Source organism: Lacerta agilis, chromosome 2 (assembly GCF_009819535.1).
Source record: "Lacerta agilis isolate rLacAgi1 chromosome 2, rLacAgi1.pri, whole genome shotgun sequence".
NCBI classification, from domain to species: Eukaryota; Metazoa; Chordata; class Lepidosauria; order Squamata; family Lacertidae; genus Lacerta; species Lacerta agilis.
In genome coordinates this window covers 61,939,182-61,959,825 of record NC_046313.1, presented here as the reverse complement: position 1 = coordinate 61,959,825, position 20,644 = coordinate 61,939,182, and the positions used below count along the sequence as shown (strand labels likewise).

Here is a 20,644-nt window from a genome sequence, read left to right as displayed (position 1 = left end):
CAATCAGGAGAAAGCCGCACTCGCAGAGCTCAGACACACTAGACTAATCCTACACCAACAGAACTACAATTCCCACAGCTGCAGCAAGTGTGGTTGGTGATGATGGGAGTGTAGTTTAAGAGCTTCTGTAGGACTAAAGGTTCCCCATACCTGTGATACAACCTACTCTGCTCTGCATGCATCAAGAGGTCCCAAAGGCCCTATTGAATAGGTGTGTCTTAATGGTGAAAGTACTGGCAAACCTCTCAAGACAGGGAGTCCCATAAATAAGGCAGTACCATTCAGATCACTGCTCATTGCGTTCATCATTCTTCAGTGTATCTGAAGAAGTGTGCATGCACATGAAAGCTCATACCAAGAACAAACTCAGTTGGTCTCTAAGGTGCTACTGGAAGGAATTTTTTATTTTATTTTGTTTTGCTCATTACGTAATTATCCTATGGCAGTAAAAAGTACCACAAGAAGACTCCTCACAGCAGATCTCAATGGCCAATGGGTAAATATGGGGAACAGAGGGACAAAACTCTGTCAGATAATCCCTTTTTAGGCTTTATAAATCATCTTGAATTTCAAAACAAATAGGCACCCAGTGCAGATGAGGATCTATAGAAGGCATGCAGGAGAGATAGGAAAAGGAGATTGAATGAAGGAACCTTAGTGAAATTCCTGTGTAGGAACATGAGGCTCCCTAAGTAAAGCTGGAGCAGTGTTGTTTGTTTGATGCCATTGTCCCCCCTGATAAAAACAGTTCTGAGGTATGTAGATATATGTTTGCACACAGCTGAAGGAGAGGGGCTAATTTGCATGTGCTAATTTCACCAGGAAAAGAGTCAGTTTTCATCAGACAAAATTCTAGAAAGCATTCTAATTTTGCATGCTTTTTAAAGCTTTGTTTACTAAATACAAATAAAACAGAGTACCCCTTGTGAATACCCCCCATTATACCACTGCTATTTGACCTGAAATATTTGAGGGGGGACCTTACATTGTTTAAACTTAAGGGGGGAAGTTACTGAAAACTGTTGACACACTAATACACGAATCACATGTTGCTATAACCTCTTACATAAGCAGCCATTCATGTTTGCCAGCACTAATAATGGACGTACCGGGTATCTGTTACTTCATGTGTAATTACTCCATGCATGATGTTTAAGGAAAGAAGCCAATTAGCTGCTTGCTTGCAGGCTCGCCCCTCCTCCTTTTCCTTCAGCTCGCTGAATTCAGCAGCCAGCAACAACAACAGACAAGACAGAAGGCAGAAATAATTGCCGGTTCCTTTGGCGATCAGAAGTTGGTCAGGTAAATAGCCAGGAAGCAAGAGATTGGAACGGAGGAAGCGCAATTAAAACAGTTGCTTTCACTCTGGAGTACCTAAATTTATTTTAAGAATAGTAGCTGCATTGCCTTGAGAGAGAGAAACGGGGATAATTCAGCTTCTGCAGATTTGTAACTAGTGATAGGTGTGACGACTGCAGTCCTATACTTATTTTCTTGGGAGTAAGTAACACAGAACTCAGTGGGATTTGCTTTTGAGTAAACCCGACGTTTTCCAGTACAAACTGCCTACTCAGATCTCTCATTTATTTCACTGAGGCTTGTATTAGAGAATGACTATTATTCCCATGGCAGTTCCTTGTAAAGCAGTAAATTCTCAGAATTTCTGTCAGCTGAGCGTAGAGTCAGGGGGGGGGGAAGGACGCATAGTATATTTTTAATGCCAGTTTGTAATATTTCTTTGCAATTTGAAAGTCAGAATACTTATTCCAACTTAAACTAACAGTATTATAGTTACAGGTAGGTAGCCGTGTTGGTCTACTATAGTCAAAACAAAATAAAAAATAAAAAAAATTCCTTCCAGTAGCACCTTAGAGACCAACTAAGTTTGCTCTTGGTAAGAGTATCTGAAGAAGTGTGCATGCACACGAAAGCTCATACCAAGAACAAACTTAGTTGGTCTCTAAGGTGCTACTGGAAGGATTTATTTTTTTAACAGTATTATAGTGACTCTAGTTCTTTCTCGAAGGATGAAGCTAAGCTAGGAGGAGATTTTGTTTTGTCCCATATGCTTTTCAACACCTACCTGACATCCCTGGGGGAGGCCATTAGGAGGCATAGGCTGCAGTGACATCAGTATGCAAATGATACAGAAGTCCAGGGAGGCTGTTGGAAATCTCGAACAGTGTCCAGAGGCACTTTTGAGATGGATAAGGGGAACAAGCTTGAACTTCAATCCAGATAAAAAGGGTGTGCTGTTGGTTAGGAAAGCTGGCAGACTGGGTGGTTACACTGGCATTTGTTTCTCAACAATGTGGTGACAGCCAGCAAATTAAGAAGGCGATTAGATTACGGTAAATTGTGCAGATTAAATCCACTACTAATGCACCTGTATAGTGTCAAAGACCCTGATGTTGGGAAAGATTGAGGGCACAAGGAGAAGGGGACGACAGAGGACAAGGTGGTTGGACAGTGTTCTCGAAGCTACCAACATGAGTCTGACCAAACTGCGGGAAGCAGTGGAAGACAGGAGTGCCTGGCGTGCTCTGGTCCATGGGGTCACGAAGAGTCGGACACGACTAAACAACAACAATAGTGTCAAAAAGAGCATGTTGCAGAATAAACACCAGTCTGGAGGGGCCCCACGGCTGAATGGTCCAGTGGGAAAAGAAACCTTTAAATAGTTCATAAAACAGCACTGGAAAGGCAGGAGAGGCATTGCCACAAGTTGCAAATGATATGAGAGGCATTATTCCATGAATGTTTTTGACTCTGCTGCATGGAATGGAGGTGTTGGGTAGGAAGGTGCAATTGAAACTGCATTAACATACAATGTTATCATAACATACATCAGCGGGAACATATCGCTGTTTGAATACTGAGGAAATGTGATAGCCCAGAAATACTGCCTTAATGAAAGTTGCATGGATTTCCTGGAATTGTTCAAGTACAGGGACAAATGGAAAGATATTTAAAATGTTGGCTAGCAGTGAAGGAAGCAGCTAATGATGCTAGGGACAACAATACCTGCATATATAGATAATTACCAACCAAAATTAGAAAGCCCCCTGGTATCATGATGCCCAGGTACCAAAACTAGATGCCTATTTTTGTTTTAGGAAGCCTTTCCCTGAGATGTCTCCAGAAATGGGTTTATTATTTAGAATTTAGTGATGGAATTATTGTTTTTAGAGCATGTGTTTGGTCTCCTTCTGTTTCTATCTTGTCCACCACTTTGAAGGCTTCATGTCATGAAATGGTCTATAAATTTGTTAAATGACAAATGTATCAGACAGAGGAATAAGCAAAGAAGTATTTGCACTTATTTCCATTCTGTTACTGTTTGCTAGCGTGGGATAGTTTTTTTTTTATCCCTCTTATAAATAGAAAGGAGTTAGCTAAGTAGCCCCTGACTCCCAAACAGGAATTCATCATTGACTCTTAGAGAAATTAATGAAGGGATCAGGTAGAAAATGTAAACTTCCAGATATATTTATTTTTGCTAAGTATGCACATTCTTGAAGCAAACAGTGTAGCTAGTATTTCAGAGATAACATATCTATATTTACAGATAGCACAGCAATGCAATCTGCATTGATAAAGGCAGTATAATGGCCAAAGGGACATGGAAAATGAGGTAAAAGGTCTTTTTTAATCAAGGGGAGAAAAGCCTTACTTCAGCAGGAAGATTAGGGCTCATCTATGTAATTGAGCATGTTTTAGCAGATGTGTCCATACCAGAACAGTTTCTCCTTTCCCTTTTTAAAGTTTTCCTTCTAGTGAAAAGCCCTTTGGCTCAGAAAATATGAGTCAGCAAACAGAGCACAAAGTTCAGAAGAAAACAAGTCAGTAGTCACTTTATGGGCCTTTGGGATTCTCAGACAGTTTTTGGCAGAAACAGCGCAGAAACAAGGGAGGTTGCACTTTTCCCTGACCTTGTATTTCTGTCAGGATTACCAACACCTGACTTTCACCTGATCTGGGGGCATGTTAGATGTGGTCCTTTGAAAATCCCTGTTCTGTATTCTGAAAGTATACTAAAAATCAGACCAGACATCTATGCCTTCTAGGCCAACCACTTATTCTCCAGGGTGATCTTATGATGTTATAAATTTTAATGGGTCTACTCTGAGGAATACTTGATTGAACAACATCGTGTGTTTGTGTTATGAAATAATATATTCTGGAAATAATATATTCTCTTTGGTCCTTTGAAAATGCATCTGATTTTGCTCTCTGCTTTGTCCTTGAAATTCCGTTGACAGAGAGGGGACTGCAAAAGGTTCCGGATTCAGAGAGAGTATGACGCACGTTCACAAAATAAATTACTCCCATATCTTCAAAATGACATCCCTAGCGTCCACCATACATGCTCAAATGTTCATGTTGTCTAACCCACATTCTTAAGTACAGTCGTACCTTGGATCCTGAACGCCCTGGAACTCAGATGTTTTGGCTCCCGAACACCACAAACCCGGATGTGATTGTTCCGGTTTGCGAGCCTTCTTTTGGAACCCGAACGTCCAACAGGGCTTCAGCTTCTGATTGGCTGCAGGAGCTTTCTGCTGCCAATCAGAAGCTGCAATTTAGTTTTTGAACATTTTGGAAGTCGAATGGACTTCCGGAACGGATTCCATTCGACTTCCAAAGTATGGCTGTATATATGAAGAGACATAGGAGAACCTTGGGTGTGCATCGTTTTATGAATCACGAATGGACATCTGAGACAATAGCAGAAATGGGGAAATATGCATATGAATTTGTTCTTTGTGAAAGCTGCTATAGTTTTGCCTAGAAGGCGGTTGTGTAATGCTAAGGGATGGTTGTTTGTTGAGAGATGTCCAATGATTTTTCTCTCCCCAGTGGCACTGACACAGAGTATGTGTGAACAGTGTTAGAAACACAGATATATAAGCTAATCACCAAATGGCAACTTAAACCTAGGTTACAGTCGCCACAACAGAGTATCTAGGCATCTTTTTGGTGGTGGTGATGATCATCATCATCATCTCTCCCAAAATCTTGAAGCGGTTTACAACACATTAAAACATCAATGTGAGCAGCAGAGGGCTACAGTACTCATACCCTGCTTACTGGCTTCCCACAGGCACCTGCTAGGCAAAACACAGCTGGCAACATGGGTGTGAATGCCAGTTACAGAGCAGGAGTGGCTTTCCTTCAAAACTCTTGTGGAGCGTTGTGTAAGAAATGGATTTTGCAAGGGAATTTCATCAAGACATGTTCTGTTTATCAGGATGAGAATGGATTTGTGTACTCTTTGAAGGATGGCGTTGTTTTGATAATTACAGAGGCGTAGTGTGGGGGAGGTATTGGGGCCATGGCCTTGAGCCAACATTTTTGGTTTTTTATATATATAAATTTTTATTGAGAAAAAATTAAAATCAATACAAATTATCAAACAATACAATACCATAAATTTCCCCCCTCCCCCTCCGCCCCTCTAGGACTTCCCCAGCTCCATTAACTGTTTTAATGATTCAATATTGTTTCTGCGTGTTACACAATTTAAAATATTGTTCTCCTGATGTTCAAACTCCTAATTGTTAATAAAGTTTGTGCATGTTTATTCAAATCTTGCCAGATTGTTGTTTTTTCAAATAATTAATGAACAATTCCCAATCTTCCTTAAAGTCCTGATTGTCCTTTTCGCCCACTTTGTTTGTTAGTTTTGCCAGCTCCGCATAGTTCATCAATTTTTCTTGCCATTCTTCCTTCATTGGTGTTTATTCCTTCTTCCATCCTTGTGCTAGCAAAACTCTTGCCGCAGTTAGAGCATACATACATAAGTTCTTTATTTTCTTTGGTATATCTTGTCCTAAAACCCCTAATAGAAAGGCTTCTGGCTTTTTAACAAAGGTCATTTTAAACATTTTTTTCAATTCATTATAAATCATTTCCCAATATTTTTTCACTTCTCTACATTCCCAGCACATATGATAAAAGGTCCCTTCTTTTCCCCTTACATTTCCAGCATGTACTTGTCCCAGTTTTGTACATTTTCCCCATTTTGGCTGGTGTAATGTACCATCTATACATCATTTTCATATAATTTTCCTCCAAGAAAGAACAATCTGTAAATTTCAAATTCACTTTCCACAACTTTTCCCAGTCCTCAAATTGTATATTATGCCCAAAGTCCTGAGCCCATTTAATCATTACTGATTTAACCTCCTCCTCCTTCGATTCCCATTCTAACAAAATACTGTAAGCTTTTTTCAACAGCTTTACCTTTTCTTCTATCACTTCTTTTTGGAATCTCGAAATTGTATAATTGAACCCTTTTTGTTATCTTCTTTGTACATTTCATTTAATTGTCTATAATGTAACGAACTCTGGGCGTATCCTTTTGTCTCTTCATACTCTTTTAATTTCCACTGAGCCAACATTTTTGAAGGGGTGCAATCAGGTGCCCACATGACAGGCAAGGAACCCTGGCAGCTGAGGCGTGGCAGCGGGAAGATTGGTCTAGGATTGGTGAGGAGACTGTTGGAGGTGGGCTCAGTACGCACCCCAACCCCAGCTGCCCAGTCTACTGGGAGTGGGGTGCAACCGTCCCAGGCGCCAGCAATCCATGCTGTGCTGCTAGATGAGTACAGTGATACCTCTGGTTATGAACTTAATTCGTTCCAGAGGTATGTTCTTAACCTGAGGTACCCCTTTAGCTAATGGGGCCTCCCGCAGCCACCGCGCGATTTCTTTTCTCATCCTGAGGTAAAGTTCTTAACTTGAGGTACTCTTTCCGGGTTAGCAGTGTTTGTAACCCAAGGTACCACTGTATAGGCCAGGGGTCCCCGAAACTAAGGCCCTGGGGGGGCAGATGCGACCCAATCGCCTTCTAAATGCGGCCCGCGGACGGTCCGGGAATCAGCGTGTTTTTCCATGAGTAGAATGTGTCCTTTTATTTAAAATGTATCTCTGGGTTATTAGTGGGGCCTCCATGGTGCTTTTACATGAGTAGAATGTGTGCTTTTATTTAAAATGCATCTCTGGGTTATTTGTGGCGCATAGGAATTTGTTCATTTTTGTTTTCAAAATATAGTCCAGCCCCCCACAAGGTCTGAGGGACTGTGGACCGGCCCCCTGCTGAAAAAGTTTGCTGACCCCATGGCCTTCACTGGCACAATCTGATTATATGACATGAATCCTTATCTTCAGTCCCAGTTTCACTTTAATTTTGTGTATTGATTTGCATTTCAGATTATGAAGGGAGGTCCTACATTCTGGGAACCTAGCCCTCGAGGACATCAGAGAAAGGTAAAAGGTACCACTCCCACAGCTTTCAATGGTACAGTTTGAAAGTTGATAGGGAAAGATGCCAAATTCCAAAAGCAGAGAATTCAATCCATAGCTACAAAGGAGTGCGCTCCTGGTACTTCCTTTTGAATTTGCCGCATTATTTTTCTTTATTCATTTATATACTACTTATATTCCAAAATATAACTGGTTTACAACTACAAAATCAATACAGAATTAAAATACACAGTAACAGTTCCTTTGGGGCTTGCAGGCCTGGATCTGGGCAGGGAGAGCAAGATATATTTTATGAAATAAATAAAAACAATGGAAAGCTATCTAATGCATAATTGTATATATATATTTAAAAACCTCAAAGAGTTTTACAAACAGAATAAAACAATAACATTATGCACTAAATGGAGGTGACAGGGAATCCTCACATACAACACCTTACAGTAATCCAGTCTTGAACTATGCAATGCATAAACTTCTGTGGCCAAGTTTCCCAGTTCAGGAATGGTCATCGCTGTTGTAACAGTTTCAGTTAGTAAAAGGCACTTCTAGCCACTGAGGCTACCTCCAATGACAGAGTTGGATCCAGAAGCCCCCCCCCAACTGTGAACCTGCTCCTTCAGGGGCATTGCAACCCCATCCAGGGTAGGTAGGCAGTTGACCAATTTCGTGGACGTGGAAGCGATTTACCCACAATGCCTCTCTTTCCAGGATTCAAGCTCAGCTTGTTTTTCTTCCATTTCACCACTGTGTCCCAGCAATACTGCAGAAACTTGTCATTTGCATTCTGAGGGCACCTCCCAGCAAGATTCCTAATAACCATTCCCAGTGTCTTCATATAGATATTGAATAACAGTGCAGATAAGCTCAAGCCCTGTAGTAATCCATTTAATTATGCTGTGTGTGTGTGTGTGTGTGTGTGTGTGTGTGTGTGTGTGTCATTGATGAAATGGAAGCTAAACTAAACTCGGGTGTCACTTTCTCCGGTCAATAGAATTGGTGTTAAAGTCCACTGCTTATTCCAAATAATTTTCTCATCAACATTTCAGAACAATCCTGTGACACACCACCCCAATCTCCGCAGCAGTGCAAGATTCCAGGGGTCTAGGCACTTAACCCAGGGCATGAGTATCCTTAGGAAATGAGGCACCACGGGGACTGTGGTGCCTTTATAATATATGGTTTATTTGCACATACAGTATATACGTACCTGAGCCTACATTGAAGGTAAAGGGACCCCTGACCATTAGGTCCAGTCATGGACGACTATGGCGTTGCGGCGCTCATCTTGCTTTACTGGCCAAGGGAGCTGGCGTACAGCTTCCGGGAGAGGTTCAAAATATTACCCTCCAAGCAGGTTCTGTTTCTTCCATGGCTGCTGCTTGGATTCAAACTGTCATCCCACATTGCTTTGATTTCCCTTTCTAGAGCTTGGAAACTGCCTGCAAAGCACAACTGTTTTTCCTTTGGCTTACTGGCACTGTCTTTCTGGCTAAGGGCTCAGGGCGGGGCTCTAGGACTTTAAGTGCCTGGTTTAATGGCTCATCTTCCAGGTCATCACCAGGCTTTGCTTCCCTAATAATCAACATGAGCTGCATCCAGGGCACAGGTTAACTCTCCAACCCTTAATTAGTTCTAATTTTATTGCCTCACACCCTATAAACTCACAACAGTACTCTCTGCATACTGAGATAATACTTAATTGTTGCTTGGCGTTCATGGAAGGAAGTTGGGAGCAAACACCTAGAGAGCTTTCCCACTGTCTTTCCCCAAGGCAAAGAGCAGCAGCTTTTGGGAGAGTTGAAAGTGTTCTGGCCTGTCGGTGAGCAAGGTGTAAGTTGTGTCAACCTTTCCAAGGTTTTATATATAACTCCTTTAAAAGTATATTCATACTTGCTAGATTCCCATATTCTGTGCCTCTCATTCTCTCCATTTTTTGGCTTATTGACATTGAATATGTCCTTGTGTTTTCTTGTATTCTCAGGTATGGAAGTTCTGGGATTCGATGAAGATCGCTGCCTTTATACTGGGTCCTGCCCTGCTCGTGTTTGTTGCTTTCAGAAACTCAGTCACATGGTAAGTCCACCAGGTCCCTGGAGCTCAATAATGGTTTGGCCAAAAGGAAAGTGGCAACTACTATTGTCACAGGATCGCTTTTGTGTTTCAGGCACCTGCAGAAATTCTGGGGAGCCTCTGGCTTGTTCTGGCAGACTCAGTGGGAGAACTTGTACCACCTACTAGGGAGAAATGAATGGGCGATTTTCATAGTTTGTGAGTCACTTTGAACTGAAGTCAGTTATTGTCTGTGTTTTTAATGGCTCTTTCAATTCTGTTAGTATTTAATTCCATTTTAATTATGGTCTTTTCTATGTTTTTAGCTTGTTCTATTTTATCTGTGTAAGCTGCCTGAGTCTCAAATTGGGGGAAAAGGCAGGAATACTAATAATAGTAATAATGGGCTCATTTCTTACCTATGTATAAGGGTGGTTTCGAATATAAAAGCATTCTTGTAATACAATACCTTGTCATACCTGTTTACCATTGGGCATGTGCCCCATTGAATCCAAGTTAGGCAAAACTTCCCAATTGACCAATAATACGTACTGTCCCTATTCTTCCTTTCCTTCACATGTAGAATTATGTGAACTGACTTAATTTACAAGTGTGGGGCTGTGGTCAGGGACCTCTGAATCCATATTTATGTATAGCATGGGTAGGCAAACTAAGGGCCGGGGGCCGGATCCAGCCCATTCACCTTCTAAATCCAGCCCGCGGACAGTCCGGGAATCAGCTTGTTTTTACATGAGTAGAATGTGTGCTTTTATTTAAAATGCATCTCTGGGTTATTTGTGGGGGATAGGAATTAGTTCATTTCCGCCCCCCAAAAATATAGTCCGGCCCCCCACAAGGTCTGAGGGACAGTGGACCGGGCCCCTGCTGACCCCTGCAATGTATAGCATCTAGTCTCTATTCAGAATGTTCACAAAGCTTAAGTGACAATGATAGTTCAGCTATGTTGCTACGAGGTAAAGAGGACAAGAGTCAGCTTCTAGTACAAAAACTATTGCTGTGTTATTGATGTTGATGATATGGGTTGGGTTGGGGGACAACGGGCAGACAGGTGTGGAGGACTCCCTGGTCCCGAATGGGTAACTGTGCCCCTGAAGGACCAGGTGTGCAGCCTGGGACTTATTTTGGACTCACAGGTCAATTCTGTGTCCAGGACAGCTTTCTACCAGTTCTATCTGGTATGCAGGCTGAGACCCTACCAGCCCACAGACTGTCTCACCAGAGTGGTACATGCTCTAGTTATCTCCCGCTTGGAATACTGCAATGTGCTCTACGTGGGGCTACCTTTGAAGGCATACCTGTCAACCTTCCCTTTTTTAGGACGCGGGTGGCGCTGTGGGTTAAACCACAGAGCCTAGGACTTGCTGGTCAGAAGGTTGGCGGTTCTATCCCCGCGACGGGGTGAGCTCCCGTTGCTCGGTCCCTGCTCCTGCCAACCTAGCAGTTCGAAAGCATTTTAAAGTGCAAGTAGATAAATACAGTAGGTACCGCTCCGGTGGGAAGGTAAACGGCATTTCTGTGCGCTGCTCTGGTTCGCCAGAAGCGGCTTTGTCATGCTGGCCACATGACCTGGAAGCTGTATGCCCGCTCCCCCGGCCATTAACGCGAGATGAGTGCCGCAACCCCAGAGTCGGACATGACTGGACCTAATGGTCAGGGGTCCCTTTACCTTTACCTTCCCTTTTTTGCGGGAAATTTCCCTATCAGTACTATACTATAGACTATAGTACTGATAGGGGAATTTCCCGCAAAAAAGGGAAGGTTGACAGCTATGCTTTGAAGATGACCTGGAAACTACAACTAATCCAGAATACAGCAGCTAGACTAGTGACTGCGAGCAGCCGACAAGACCATATAACACTGGTTCTGAAAGACCTACATTGGCTTCCAGTATGTTTCCGAGCACAATTCAAAGTGTTGGTGCTGACCTTTAAAGCCCTAAACAGCCTCAGCCCAGTGTACCTGAAGGAGCATCTCCACCCCCATTGTTCAGGCCAGACACTGAGGTCCAGCATCGAGGGCCTTCTGCCATTTCCCTCACTGTGAGAAGTGAGGTTACTGGGAACCAGGCAGAGGGCCTTTTCAGTAGTGGTGCCTGCCCTATGGAACGCCCTCCCATCAGATGTCAAGGAAATGAACAACTACAGTGGTGCCCAGCTAGACGAAAAACTCGCTAGACGAACGGCATTCGTCTAGCGGAAGCTGCCCCGCAAGACGAAAAAGTCAATGGGGCTGCTTCGCAAGACGAAAAAAATCTGTCTTTTTTTTCGTTTAGCGGAGCGCGGCTGTCATTGCCGCTTCGCTAGATGAAAAAACCGCTAGACGAAAAAATTCGCAGAACGAATTATTTTCGTCTAGCGGAGCACCACTGTATCTGACTTTTAGAAGACATCTGAAGGCAGCCCTGTTTAGGGAAGTTTTTAATTTTTGATGTTTTGTTGCTGTATTATTATAATGGGTGGGCTAATAATAATAATAATGATGATGATGATGATGATGCATCTCACCAAGGAACCCTTTGCATCTCTTCCTGTGTAGCCCACTGGTATAATGCAAATAGCAGGGGAACCTGTGGCCCTCCAAAGCAGGGGTCGGCAAGGTTTAACTTGCCTGGGCCGGTTCACTCTAGCGGAGATCCCAGCGTGGGCCAGATCACGCGTCCGCCTGCGATTTCTGGTGTCTGCATATGCAATTTTTGGTGTCTGTGCATGCGCAGACGTGGTCTTCGGCACCGCGGAAGCGAGTACCCTCACTGCACTGTGCTGGTTTAGTGCAGCGCGGGGGGGGGGGGTCGCCGAGCGGGTGGCTCAGTTCAGAGGGGGCTCATGGGCCAGTTAAATGACCCCCGTGGGCCGCTTGTGGCCCATGGGCCTTAGGTTGCTGACCCTTGCTCCAGAGGATGTTGGACTACAACTCCTATCAGCCCCAGCCAGCATGGCCAATGCTCAGGGAGTTATACTCCAATAATATCTGTAGGGCCACAAGTTCCCCACTCCTGCTGTGAAACATCAGGCGTGAATGTAAGAGTATCTAGTAATTGCTCAAGTGCTCTCTGTTGACACAATTAGTCTCTCCCGTCCGCTTGTCCATTTAAGCAACAACTTTGACTGGTCTTCCCATGCTACTCATTTCCTGCTCTTTCTTATCCTTTTCTTTTTGAGCTGCTGTCCTCAGATTAGGAAGTTAAGGTTCCATCTCTCGTGTCTGAGGCCAAAAGAAGCCCTCCTGTCCCCATTCACTCTTTCCCTCTTCTTGTACTACAGACGCTGGAATAATTCCTTCCCTGTTTTTCTGGAGCTTCAATGGAATCTTGATGGTAGCAGATGCGACTGGGAAGCCGAGTTTCATCACCCGATACCGCATTCAGTTGGGAAAGAACGATCCTGTGGGTATTTTTTTGCACAAATATGGCAGCCCTGTTTGTTTGCTTGTTCTGAGTGGGAGCTGTTGATTCCTCCCCACCCCAGATAGCCTTTCTAGCCTCAGTCAGGGGATGCATCCAGCAGTTAAAAATACGCTGATTTGGGTAGATATCATTTTGTTATTTTTATCTGTTTCTCCAGAAAGAGTCTTCTTCCCTTCGCTAGCTCTGTGCAATAGCGTAGACTGAGGAGAGAAAGTGATTGGCCCAAGGTCACATTCATAGTGAGCTTCAACTCCCTGCATAGGCCTGATGGAATAAAAATGTTTTCAGCAGGCATTTAGAAATTGGAACGGAAGGGGGTGGCATTTTGAGTGGCCACTACTTATTCCAACATTTTCTTTATAGTGGTGGGTAAATTTATCGTCCCAATTGTCCTAACAGAAGATGCACTTTCAATAAAAGGGAACTGTTTCCAAGTCCTACAAAAAAGCATCAGTGTTTGTTCCTGTGCCTTTATCCTAATTGCTCCACAAGGCCCATGAAGCCTGAATATGCAATGACTGAAGATTTAGAACTTAAAGCCTTTTTATTTGGCAAGTAGAGAGGAAAAGCCACTTAAAGCTTCTAACTGTAGCCAAGGGTCTTCCAGGCTTGCAGGATGTTCATCCCAGCATAGGCAGTGCTGTTCCACATTTTGACCCAGGTTCATTTTGCCTCTCCCCCTAGGTGGACAGAAAAAAACTGCAGAATGCCATACTCACAGCCCTGTTCAACAGTTTATTCATCTCTCTGCCCATGATTATCCTCATGCTCCCTATCATGAAATGGAGGGGGGAGCCATGCAGTTTGCACTTGCCAACTTTCCATTGGTTTCTTTTCGAGCTGGCAATCTTTACGCTACTGGAGGAAATTCTCTTCTATTACTCTCACCGGTAAGGCGCACATTACATCGAGGTAACAGATTGGGCTCCCCTCCTTGGTTGGCTTTATAATGTGCAGTATCCTACTGGCTAGGACGTGGGTGGCGCTGTGGGTTAAACCACAGAGCCTATGGCTTGCTGATCAGAAGGTCAGCGGTTCGAATCCCTACGACGGGGTGAGGTCCCGTTGTTCGGTCCCAGCTCCTGCCCACCTAGCAGTTTGAAAGCACGTCAAAGTGCAAGTAGATAAATAGGTACCGCTCTGGCGGGAAGGTAAATGGCGTTTCCGTGTGCTGCTCTGGTTTCGCCAGAAGTGGCTTTGTCATGCTGGCCACATGACCCGGAAGCTGTACGCCAGCTCCCTTGGCCAGTAAAGCGAGATGAGCGCTGCAACCCCAGTGTCGTCCGCGACTGGACCTAATGGTCAGGGGTCCCTTTACCTTTACCTTTATCCTACTGGCTAGATTTAGACTGGCATTTTAAGATTGCAGTTTCCACTTCTTCAAAAAAGTGATTTTCTAGTTAAACATAGCTAACAGGATGTGATAGATTACCTGTAGATAGTTGTGGTGGTTGTTTTACTGAAGTGTAGTTGCCACAATTGCACATGCAGTGCGAAGTAATCATGCTGTTATCCCCATCCCCTTGTATTTACTTGAATCTAATGCTCACCTTTTTGGCCAAATTACATTGTGAAAATTAAGGTGCACATTAGATTCGATGGCACATTTACATTCACCAGTAATTTTTCTTTTTGGCTTTAAGGTTCTGAAAATTGAGGTGCGCATTAGATTTGATTGTGCATTAGACTCGAGTAAATATGGTAGCTGCCTTGCATGGTGCCTCAACACCAGCTGTTCTGCCCACAGATAAAATATGGCACATTTTTCTCTGCTTCTTCACCTGCAGGCTTTTTCATCACCCTCTCCTATACAAACACATTCATAAAAAGCATCATGAATGGACCGCTCCCATTGGTGTAGTTTCCATCTATGCTCATCCAATTGAGCATGTGGTAAGTGCCACAACTGGCAGCTGAAGAAAGTCTAATGACCCATTGAAACACCTGAGGTACATAGCTTAATAAAGTTTTGGATTAGGTTATAATGGTAAGACAACATCTTATTTACGGACAATATTGGCAAGTGACTATTCTGGGAAAACTGGTTGCCCATGATAAAATATTATTGAAAAAATAATTACCTCCTGCAAAAGAAAATTCAAGTAGGTTTTGAAATATTTTTAGTAGAAATATTGCAATTTTGTGTCAACTGAAAATTTCCTTGCATAATGAAGTAAAAAAAAATTGAGTTTTGTTGATTATTGATAGTAAAGGACCTCTTGACGGTTAAGTCCAGTCAACGGCAACTATGGGGTGTGGTGCTTATCTCTACTTTCAGGCCGAGGGAGGTGGCGGTTGTCCGCAGACAGATTTTCTGGGTCATGTAGCCAGCATGACTAAACTTCTTCTGGTGCCCGGAACACCATGACGAGTGCCAGAGCGCATGGAAGCGCCATTTACCTTCCCGCCACAGTGGTACCTATTTATCTACTTGTGCTGGTATGCTTTTGAATTGCTGGGTTGGCAGGAGCTGGGACAAACCAACAGGAGGTCACCCTGTCACCTGGATTCGAACTGCCGACCTTACGACCAGCAACCCCCAAAGGCTCAGTGGTTTAGACAATTGCTAAGTGATCAAATTTTAAAAAAAGAAAATGTTCCAATATACCTCTGCATAGGCATAAAATCTGTAAACTGTACAGAGACCACAGAAAAGAATGTTTTTACCTGTGGATCTTCTTCTCAGAGGCAGTCCCGTCTACTTCAGGAAGGTTCCTATGAGGTGCCAGTCAGACATTCCCTTTCACTAACCACAGTGAAAAGAGATGCAGGAGGATGACTCTCAAAATCACCTCTGCTTTATAACTGAAATAATATGGTCTAGGGTGTAGGACTCTACTTTAAGGCAGGGTGGAACTAAAGGTAAAGGACCCCTGACAGTTAAGTCCAGTCGCGAACGACTCTGGGGTTCCGGAGCTTATCTCACTTTACTGGCCAAGGGAGCCGGTGTTTGTCTGCAGGCAGTTTTTCTGGGTCATGTGGCTAACATGACTAAGCCACTTCTGGCGCAACGGAACACCGAAACCAGAGCAGCGCACGGAAACACCGTTTACCTTCCCGCTGGAGTGGTACCTATTTATCTACTTGCACTTTTTTGGCATGCTTTCGAACTGCTAGGTTGGCAGGAGCTGGGACCGAGCAACGGGAGCTCACCCTGTCGCAGGGATTCAAACCGCCGACCTTCTGATTGGCAAGCCCAAGAGGCTCAGTGGTTTAGACCACAGCGCTACCCGTGTCCCTAGGGTGGAGCTACTGTCCCTTAAAATATACGAACAAGTTTAAGTACTGCATTTCCCATTCTTTTCACAGGAGACCTTGGTTGTCTGCTTGGGGATATTAAAAATTAGTTTTATTGCAGCTGGGCAACATGACCCCTTTAGCCAGCAAGGATAGTAGTAGTAATTATTGAAAACCCTCTGCAGTGCACTTCTGCCAGGGAGCTAGAAGCTGCCTCAAGTATCTCAGGAAAAGTGGGAGGAACTGAATGACTCAGCTGGATGACCTAATGGGTGAAAGACCAGCAGGTAGCTGACTACAGATGGCCTTTGGGGGAACAGAAGACAGATAATGGAAATGTGTGGGGAGAGCTGAAGTGTGAGCATTCTTAAGGACCTCTCTAAGCCACTGCTCCTGGCTGGCCATATCCACAGGGAAGAAGGGGCCAAGTGAACTGGTCTGCCCATTTGAGTTGGAACAGCTTTCCTTATTGAGTAAGATTTCTAAAGTGACTCAGCTCACCCTAGTAGGATTAGGCAGCAACTTAGGTGATCTTATAAGAACCTGTCTCCTTTGACTGTTTAAAATAAATCTGAGGGGTTACAGGAATCATAGAATTAAAGAGTTGGAAGGCATAGCTGTCAACTTTTCCCTTTTTTTAAGGGAAATTCCCTTATTCCGAATAGGATTCCTCGTAAGAAAAGGGAAAAGTTGACAGCTATGGTTGGAAGGGGCCCTGAGGATCATCTAATCCAACACCCTGCATTGCAGGAATAAGCAGCTGTCCCATCTGGGGATCGAACCTGCAACCTTGGTGGTATCAGCACCACGCTCTAACCAACTGAGCTATCCATAATGATTTCCTTTTCCTCTGCTCCTCAAAAAGGCTCTCTCACAATAGGCTGAGAGAAGAATAGATGATACCGGTATGTCAGACAAAAGTAAGTAACACAAGCCAATCATGGTTCTAGGAATAAGATGGTGTAAAATAAGGCATACAAAAGGTACTACTAGTCTCCTGTTCCCGCTTATGGACTTCAATTGCTACCCACCCACCCTGGCATATCAATGAAGTATGAGGGAGACCAGGCCTACGGTTCTTCCTTCCATTAATTTGACACGGCTTCCTCTTTCACATTAAACAGTGGAGCGTCAATCTTTGAAGCTCACCAGCGCCGCCCTCTCTTTAGGAATATTTTCTGTGTACATTTTCACCATTATGAATCTGTACTTACATTCCAGGTTTCCAACATGCTGCCTGTGATGACCGGCCCAATCCTCATGGGATCTCATGTTACATCCATCATGGCGTGGAACTCCCTTTCCTTTCTGGCCACCACCATTTCTCACTGTGGCTACCATTTACCTTTCCTGCCCTCACCAGAGTTCCATGACTTCCATCATCTCAAGTAATTAGATTTTGTTCTTACAGGCCACGTTTCCCTCACTCAGAACTGGGGGGGGGGGGTTGATGCATACAGCTGCTGGAACGGACTTAGCTTAATTTAGCCAGCATTCTTAGGACCGTTCTCTAAGCCTTGGCTGAAGTTCAACACACAAGAAGATTCTAACTTTTCGCCACAGCATCTCTGTAATACCTATTCTAATGCTTTCCATACCTCCCTCCCTCCAAACCCACTATTATCCTAGCATATGAAAGTACAGTACTCAAAATCTTCAGGCATATCTTGTTTTTTTGGGGGGGGGGGGAATACTGTTCTGCGTTCAGTGCTCAGCTACTTATTGTGACTTTACGTAACTGGTCTCACGCTGCCAGAAATGGATTTGGTCTAGGCAAACTATATTGCTATCCTTGGGATGAAATATTCCCCAACAGACACTCTCATAAATATTACCTCTAAGGCAATCTGTGGCCCTCCAGATCACTGCCAATTTCCATCAGCACCAGCCAGCATGGCCAATGATCAGGGATGATAGAAATTGAGCTTCAACAACATTTAGAGGTCCACTGATTTCCTACTCTGGCTCTATGAGTCACATTACAGTTAAGGGTAGTGTTTCTACTTTCAGTAACAGCAGTGTTTCACTCTTGCAATATGCTCTTTACAACTAAAGCCATTCCCAGTGTTATTTGTGTTGGGGGTGGGGGAAGCAGCAATAGACAGTTTCCCTCCAAATGCAAATCGCTGTTTTGTGGGGTTGGGTTTTTTGTGGGGTGGGGGATGTTTAAAAAAACTTTGGGGTTTCTAAATAAATAAATAAAAACCTTCCATATAAAACATTCACAAACCTGACAAGTCACTCTTGCTCAAACACATCTATTTAAAACTAGAAAATTTAAACATGCAAGGCCCCCCACCTCATCCTGCTTTCAGATGACAGAGGGCTTCAAAGCAATATGGTACAGAATATGGAGGTTCAAAATGTAAACGATTAGGTCAGGGTGGAATGGGGCATTGTCTAATGGAAGGGAAATGCCTACATCATTCACCATTAAAAGTATGTAATTATTTCCTTTTATTTTTCACCAGATTCAATCAGTGCTATGGTGTCTTGGGTGTGCTGGACCGCCTGCATGGAACAGATCTGTTGTTCAAACAAACAAAGGCCTACGAGAGACACTCCCTTCTGTTGAGCCTCACCCCCCTCACTGAAAGCATTCCTGATTGTCCTAAGAAATCAGAGTGACCCTTAAGTGCAGATTATTTCCTTCGCAAGATAATCACAAGAATCAGGAGATACCAGATTTTCTCGCTAGGCACTCAACAATATTATTGTGGCAGGTTTCATGTTTTCATTGGCAAGAGACAGCTTGACCTATAACACAGCTTCTGAAAAGGATCAGGATAACACTCATGTTTGTAGAACACCATGGCAGAAGAGGAATGAATGGCAGCATCTACAGAAATGGTTGTGGTTGACCAAGGAAAGCAAACAGCTAAAAGTACTGTATAACAAAAGGGTGCTGAAGGTGAGAGAATATACTTTCTGGCCTACAGAAAACAACTCACTCTCATAGAATTCCAAGTTAGAATTTCAGCCTGACCCAACAAAGGACCAAGAGCAGGGACAATCAAGAGCGTTTACCATATTTTTTCGTGTATAAGATGATGTTTTTTGCTTTTAAAAAATTGGGTGTCATCTTGTACACAGATAGTGAATGCAGAGGGGGGGGAGACATGCGATTAATGGAAGCAGCAAGCAGGGGATTGGCAGTGTCGATTGGGCAGATGATTGGCAGCTGTGGCAAGTGGGTGGGCTGTTAGTGGCAGCGAGTGGGCAGACAATTGGCTGCAGCGAGGTGTGTGATCAGCAGTGGCTGTGGCAAGTGATTGGCAGTGGCGGGCAGGTGGGTGAGCAATTGGTGGAAGTGACCTCCCCCACACACCCCAAAAGCTAAACAACTTAATTTCTTAATTTTGGGTTAAAAAAATAGAAGTCGTCTTATAATGGGGGTGTCTTATACATGGAAAAATACGGTATTCCTAATCTCAGAAGCAGGGGGCTGAAATCTGCCATCTCCCAAGCTGAATGAGTAGTTCTACTGAACAGTCATCATGCTGTTGTATAGCAAGAGCCTCTTGTGCTGCATAACTGTAAAAAAGGGGGAAAGTAAAGTTTTATCACTCTATATGATCTATTAAAATTTCTATCTATGTTTAATTGGTTTTTTTCTATTTTTCCTTATGTTTGCAGCTGTTTCTATTTTATCTGTAGGGCACTTTGAATTCATCAGGGAAAAATGTGGGATATAAATAAATATAAGCCATGCCTCTCCAAGTAACAATTGAATATTTTTAAAGAACTAGCCAAAGAGAGCATTATGATGATCTTCTTTTATACTCACTAAAACTCATTAGAAAAAGTAGCTGTTTGGTGACCCTGGAATGGAAAGCAAACACAACCATTCTCGTTTTGCTTTCACATGGGCCTAGTCCTCAAGGAACAGCAGATGGGGCAATAAATATCACCATGCCACACTAGGCAGAAGGTATACAAGAGACTTGAGTCCTACAATAAAAACATGCCTAAACTTAAGAGCTTAATTATTCATTCCTGGAAAACGCTACAGTACAATGATCTATTCCAAATATTTAGCTGTCAGTGTGCAGTGATACTTATTTTTGTATGGAGGGCCATTTAGTCATTTCAGTCTATAATCAAAAGTGGCATACACCACAGGTTGCCTCTTAGCCTCCTTTTTCATTCTTTGAAGAATAGTTTAAATAACGTAGGTAACCAGGAATCTTGCTGGAGTACATAATACTGAAAGTGCAAAAGGACATTCATCTTGACAAGTAACATTTTTAGCACACTTATCCTGCTATTACAACATCATATCATGCATCTCCCAGTTCTCTGGTCCGCATGTGGTTGTCATTAGTAGAAATAGCCTCAAGGTAGAAACAAGAGTGTGCAAATTGCATGGTCTTTTGAGGTTTTTATTTTTATACATTTTTGTATTAAAAAGGAAAAAGCATAATTACCACAAATTACAAAGGACTAAAGCACTACTAGAATAATGAGTCACATCAGCCTAGAAAGCAGATACTCTGAATAATATTACTGTTTATAATACAGGCTCTCATTCAAGTATTTTACAATTTGTTTCCTCTTCCTTCCCCTGTCCCCCCTCCCCCTCCCCCAATGTGATGATGATCCTAGCACATGGGTTAAGATTTACATACTATTAACAGATGGGATTGTGTATGGTGGGCCATATTA

General features: G+C 43.3%; 1 protein-coding gene across 2 annotated transcripts; it reads left to right on the top strand.

Annotated features, from left to right (window-relative positions):
- Positions 1-1,209: 1,209 nt before the first annotated feature.
- Positions 1,210-19,317, top strand: FAXDC2 (fatty acid hydroxylase domain containing 2). Of its 2 annotated transcripts, XM_033140350.1 has the most exons (9): positions 1,210-1,302; positions 7,216-7,272; positions 9,251-9,342; positions 9,434-9,537; positions 12,600-12,721; positions 13,427-13,632; positions 14,530-14,635; positions 17,201-17,367; positions 18,451-19,317. In XM_033140350.1, the coding sequence occupies exons 2-9, from the start codon at positions 7,219-7,221 to the stop codon at positions 18,605-18,607; spliced, it is 1,008 nt and encodes a 335-aa protein (XP_032996241.1). In that variant the 5' UTR covers positions 1,210-1,302; positions 7,216-7,218; the 3' UTR covers positions 18,608-19,317. The 2 variants fall into 2 exon arrangements, with proteins under 2 accessions (XP_032996241.1, XP_032996242.1); XM_033140351.1 differs by lacking the exons at positions 1,210-1,302; positions 7,216-7,272 and adding an exon at positions 8,976-9,099 and having other exon boundaries at positions 18,451-19,316.
- The last annotated feature ends 1,327 nt before the right edge of the window (positions 19,318-20,644 follow it).

Coding starts and splice junctions, on each gene's coding strand:
- FAXDC2 (XM_033140350.1), top strand. CDS start 7,219: ATGAAGGGAGGTCCTACATTCTGGGAACCTAGCCCTCGAGGACATCAG. Junction 7,273..9,250: donor CTCGAGGACATCAGAGAAAG/GTAAAAGGTACC, acceptor TTGTATTCTCAG/GTATGGAAGTTCTGGGATTC. Junction 9,538..12,599: donor ATGGGCGATTTTCATAGTTT/GTGAGTCACTTT, acceptor CTTGTACTACAG/ACGCTGGAATAATTCCTTCC.